The following is a 5055-nucleotide window of genomic DNA, read 5'->3' on the forward strand; positions in this document are numbered from 1 at the left end:
ACCTCCCAAACCTGAGACATTACTCCTCCCAAAAGGGAGGTGTAAAGTCCCAGAGTGTATTGTCCCAGAGGTGTAAATACCTGAATTCGTTTTCTCCAGGTAATTTTACTCATGTTACTTAATTTACATAGCTTGAGGGACATTGTTTATAGTTAAATCTCTTCGTTTTCACTAAGAAATTTTGGAAGGCAGCGGCTATACCCTCTCTAACTGACTCAGGAGCCTCTTCAATCTCTCCAGCTTATACTTTTAGAATAACTGGCCCACAATGAATATAATTTCTGTGGAGCAAATCCTCCACAGTTTCCACCATTTCAATCCTCATACTGTTGTATCTCTCACATTCAAATATAAAGTGTTCCACTGTCTCTGCAACCCCGCAGTGGTCACACTCCGGAACCTGTTCCACATTAATCTTGGCCATATGATGGTTTAATCTACAGTGTCCACTGATCATTTGGTTAAATATACTGAATGTGTTATGGCTGAATTCCCCAAATAAATCCCTGGTTTCTACAGATGTGTATATTTCCTGTATTTTGTCAACTTTATCAGAGTGTATATACTTGTTGTTCTATTTTTGCTTAACCTTTTCTTTCATAATTCTGACTGCATCCCTTGAGGTTAACATTCCTGTCCCTTCATCTGTACTGTCAATCATGCTTTTTGCTGCTAACTTTGCTTGTTGATCTGCAAGTTCATTGCCTTTCAGACCTTTGTGGCCAGGTATCCAGTGCACCGCGGCTGTGTTCCGGCGATCTTCCAGTAAACCAATTTTGCCTTTTATTTTCAGTATTGTCTCCACTTTATATGCAGGTGTTTCTTTGAAGAAGACCGGAATGATAGCTGATTGGCAATCGGTAAAAAGGTGTATTTTCTTATCCATTATGTGAGTTGCCTCTACTAAAAAATCCATTGCTATTTCAATACCAACTACCTCTCCCGAGAAATTGTTACCAATTTTGCTTACTCCTTTGTTTAAAAGGATTGGCTGACTGCTGTACCCTTCCAGATAAACAGCAGCTCCAACACCAGTTGGACCAGGGTTTCCAAATGATGACCCATCTGTAAATACTAAGATGTCTTGCTTGTTGCATGCCTCTAATATTTCTCGAATATTTTCAACCTGTACCTCTTTGCTTTCTCCAAACTGCGCTTTGTTTACTTTACCTTAAACTCTTAACAATCCAAATAACTCCTTGTTATACTCAAACTCTCTTTCTCAATATTGTCTCGTACTTCGTTGAATCTTGTTAAAAGAAGTTGAAAATATGGTTTTCCTCTAAACTGTTTGGCATTTGTCATCCATTTATCAAAACAAAGACAAATATCAAACAGGGAATGCCACGTACCAAAATCGCAGCCTCCCCAAAACGAAACCTACAACACGCAGACGTGCACACCACAAACACACACACATACACATACACGTACACACACACAAAGACAACACACGAGAACAAAACGAACAAAGGAACACACACGTGTACATACACGCGAACACACACACAAAGCCTACACAAGAGGACAAAACGAACAAACAAAGGAACACAGTGGGGCACCGCCTTGAAACGGTCAGTGGCAAAAACACCACTGGGGAGCTTAAACCGGTTTATGGTGCGCACTCAACCTCACTCTTACCCCCACCATGTTCCAAAGACACGGGACAGTGTAAATAAAAGTAATCCCCTCCAGGTGATTCTCTAACACACGTAATGGAAACAAAAAGGCATGGCATGTAAAACACAAAAATGCTCGTGTATAAAAATATAAAAAGCAAACCTTTAGAACCAAAAAACGTATTTACTCAATGCCTTTTCAGAAGACAGAGCAACAAGAGAAACACCCTTAAGGGCCCGACGAAACAGGCCAGAAGACAGATATCAAAACAGTTCAGTCCTGGTAGGATTTAAAAACTGCTTATCATAGAGTCATCCCCCTCTTCCGTTAGACACAATCAAAGAGGGAAGCGTAGTGTCCAATTGTAAACGGGTTGAACACTAAACATGCGGTATGTCTCAAAACAGTTGGGTCGTAACCTCTTTTAATAAAACGTTTTATAATTTTACCAAATACATTTGGAAAATTACCATGACCCGAGATCTTACGAAGTTTGTAAACCACATCCCCATAAAAAACGGGTTTAGAAATACCTTCTCTCAGAAGTAAATTACTATTGAATTTTAAAACTAAATCAGAATTACGATAGTAAAATTTCGCAAAATATTTACGCAGTTTGTAATAACGGTAGACTTGCTGAAGAAGTTTACTTGTAATATATAGATTACCTTCATTGAAATGCTTGACATGACTACACGCTCTGACCGAATTAATTGAGAAATATATACCCCATAAGATGTAGCCTGAGGTACATCCCCATCCAAATGGGGAAAATTTACAATACTAAAGTTAAAATCATCCCTCTTTTCATAAATTTTGGTATGTATAATATTGTCATAAATAGAGAGATGTAAATCTAAAAACGAAGCATCAGTATCCGAATTTTTAGTTTTAATTAACTGAAGCTCCCTAGGATAAATAGTACCCGCCAATTGACCTGCGTATCTGGAGAAAGGCTCAACATAAAGTCTCTTTCATAACAATATAAAAACAAATCTGCGACAAGGGGTGCACAATTTGTTCCCATGGGAATACCAACTACTTGTCTAAAAACTGCATTCCCATACCAGATGTAAATGTTGTTCAATAAAAAGGAAAGAGCTTTACAAACTTCGTCACAGGTCCACATTGTATAATGTTTAATAATATTGCTAGTAAAAAAAGCTTTATCAAAACTGCAAGCGAGAAATGTAGCATTCTCTCTGGAAAAAGTCTTTTGAATTAGGGCAGTTAGTTTGTCATTTATTAAGCTATGTGGTAAAGTGGTATACAAAGTAGAAAAATCGTATGTACTGACTGTAGATACCTTGTGATTATTAATTTTAAACTTATCCAAGATTTCGCAAGAATTTTTAATCGACCAAAATAAATGTTAACCAGAGTTTTCGTATACTATATCGCAGTATCTTTCCACATGGGCTTTCACAGCAGGTAGACATGATGTTAATAGTTTTGAAATATTTGTAGTTGTACAAGAGCTTGAATTAGCAATGAAGCGGGCTTTATATGGTTGTTTATGCAATTTAGGAATCCAGTACATGGTTGGTAGTTTAATTTGTTGATCGTCAGAGTCAGATTTCAAAGTGTCTGTATTATGTTTTGCTGCTAATCTGATCACTTCTTGAGCCTGTCTGAGTTTGATGTGAAGATCAATTGAAGTGCAGTTTGTTAGTATCTCCAGTGTATCTGTGCTAGTACTACGATGACATCCAGATGCTTTTAACATTTCACTTCTTTGGATCTTTTCCATATTTTGGCTGAACTTGTCTCCGGCAGAAACCAAAGCTGCAGCTCCATAGTCAACTACTGGTAGTACTAACGCCTTGTACAGTCTCATGAATGTTGATTGTGGGCAGCCAGCATGAGTGTTGGCAAAATTATCTAAGCTGTTCAAAGCACTAAATCCACTTGCAACCTTATCAGATATATGTTTATTGAAGTTAAGTTCATCGTCCAGAGTGATTCCTAATAGTTTTTTGTGTTTAACAATAGGGAGTGAAATACTGTTCATTTTCACAGCAGCATGTTGTCTGTCCATATCAGTGATATTGTCTCCAAAGATAAGTACCTCTGTTTTCTCTGGCGCTATTGACATGTTCCACTTATTACACCAAGTTGTTATGCTGTCTAGATCACTGTTTGTCTTCATAACTGCTTCTTGTAAACTACTGTCTGAGTTAAGCAGACTAGCATCATCAGCAAACTCTGCATGTATTCCCCTGGTGCTTTTGAGGGCGTCACTGGTGTACATGTTGCAAAGAATTGGTTATATGACTGAACCCTGTGGAATTCCAACTTTGGAAATGAATGTAGGAGACTTATAATCATTTACTTTAATATAGTATTGTTTATCCTTCAAAAAAGTTTTCAAATATAGCCAGAGTCTGCCATTCACACTATAACCTGCTGCCTTTTTCAATAGTCCTCCTCGCCAGATCCGTTCATAACACGACTCATAGTCCATGATTGTTAGAACAGCATACTCTTTGGCTTTCTGTGCCATTTCTATTGCATTAACAATTCGCATCACAGTCTGTGTACATGACCTGTTTTTCCTATAAGCATTTTGTGACTCTGACGAACCCCCCTCAACTTCCAATTTCCAAGTTAACCTGTTCGACAGAATTCTTTCCATCATTTTACCTATTACGCTTTCTAGTGTTATTGGTCTATAAGATCTGACATTGTTGTAGTCAGTTTTGCCTGGTTTTGGAAGCATTACTTTTGGATCTAACTTAAAAGCTTCTGGTAGAACTCCCTTTGCCCATGATTTTTGAAATATGTACCAAAGGCCATCATATATTGCTTCTCCTCCTTTTTCAGCATTTTTGTAAATATCTTTTCTTCTGGACTTGGGGCACTATGGGATGCTGATATATTGGTGCCATTGATCACCTCATCTAAAGTGATTTTCACATTCACAGTAAGATGTGCAATTTCTTTCTGCTATTTTGGCCTTTTCATTGGTCTCCATGTTTGATACTTCTTGCTCAACTTCCTGGTACCAGTCTCTGTCATAGGTTATTACATCCAAAGTTTCCTTACCATACTTTTCCTTAAATTCAAAAAATATTTCTTCATCTGTGACAGCTATAGTCTTATCTCCTCTTACCAAGGGCTGGATTACACCTCTACATGACTGATTTCTAACGGAATTGACCACAGTCCAGAATTTCTGGTTGTCTTTATAGTCCATTTTGGCCACAATTTGTTCTAGATACTCGGATTTAGCTCTCTCTTCTTCTTCTTTAAATTCTTGCCTAGCAATGTTTAACTGCTGAAGGTTGTTCTCATCACTTCTTTTCTGGAACTGTCTTCTCAAGGTCTTAAAATTTTTTGCTAACAACGATAGCTTCTCTGTCCAGTAACATTTACTGTATTTGCAAATTTTCTTTTTTGGTATGACTCTTTCAGCAGTGGTGAGGATTACATTAG

The 5055-nt window shown here is 37.7% G+C and overlaps 1 protein-coding gene across 1 annotated transcript; it reads right to left on the reverse strand.

The window, feature by feature from the left end:
- Positions 1-574: 574 nt before the first annotated feature.
- Positions 575-3871, reverse strand: LOC128557399 (uncharacterized). The gene is made up of 2 exons (XM_053544745.1): positions 3239-3871; positions 575-1150 (listed from the first exon to the last, which is right to left on the reverse strand). The coding sequence occupies exons 1-2, from the start codon at positions 3869-3871 to the stop codon at positions 575-577; spliced, it is 1209 nt and encodes a 402-aa protein (XP_053400720.1).
- Between the last annotated feature and the right edge of the window lie 1184 nt (positions 3872-5055).

Source organism: Mercenaria mercenaria, chromosome 5, assembly GCF_021730395.1.
Source record: "Mercenaria mercenaria strain notata chromosome 5, MADL_Memer_1, whole genome shotgun sequence".
Lineage (NCBI taxonomy): Eukaryota > Metazoa > Mollusca > Bivalvia > Venerida > Veneridae > Mercenaria > Mercenaria mercenaria.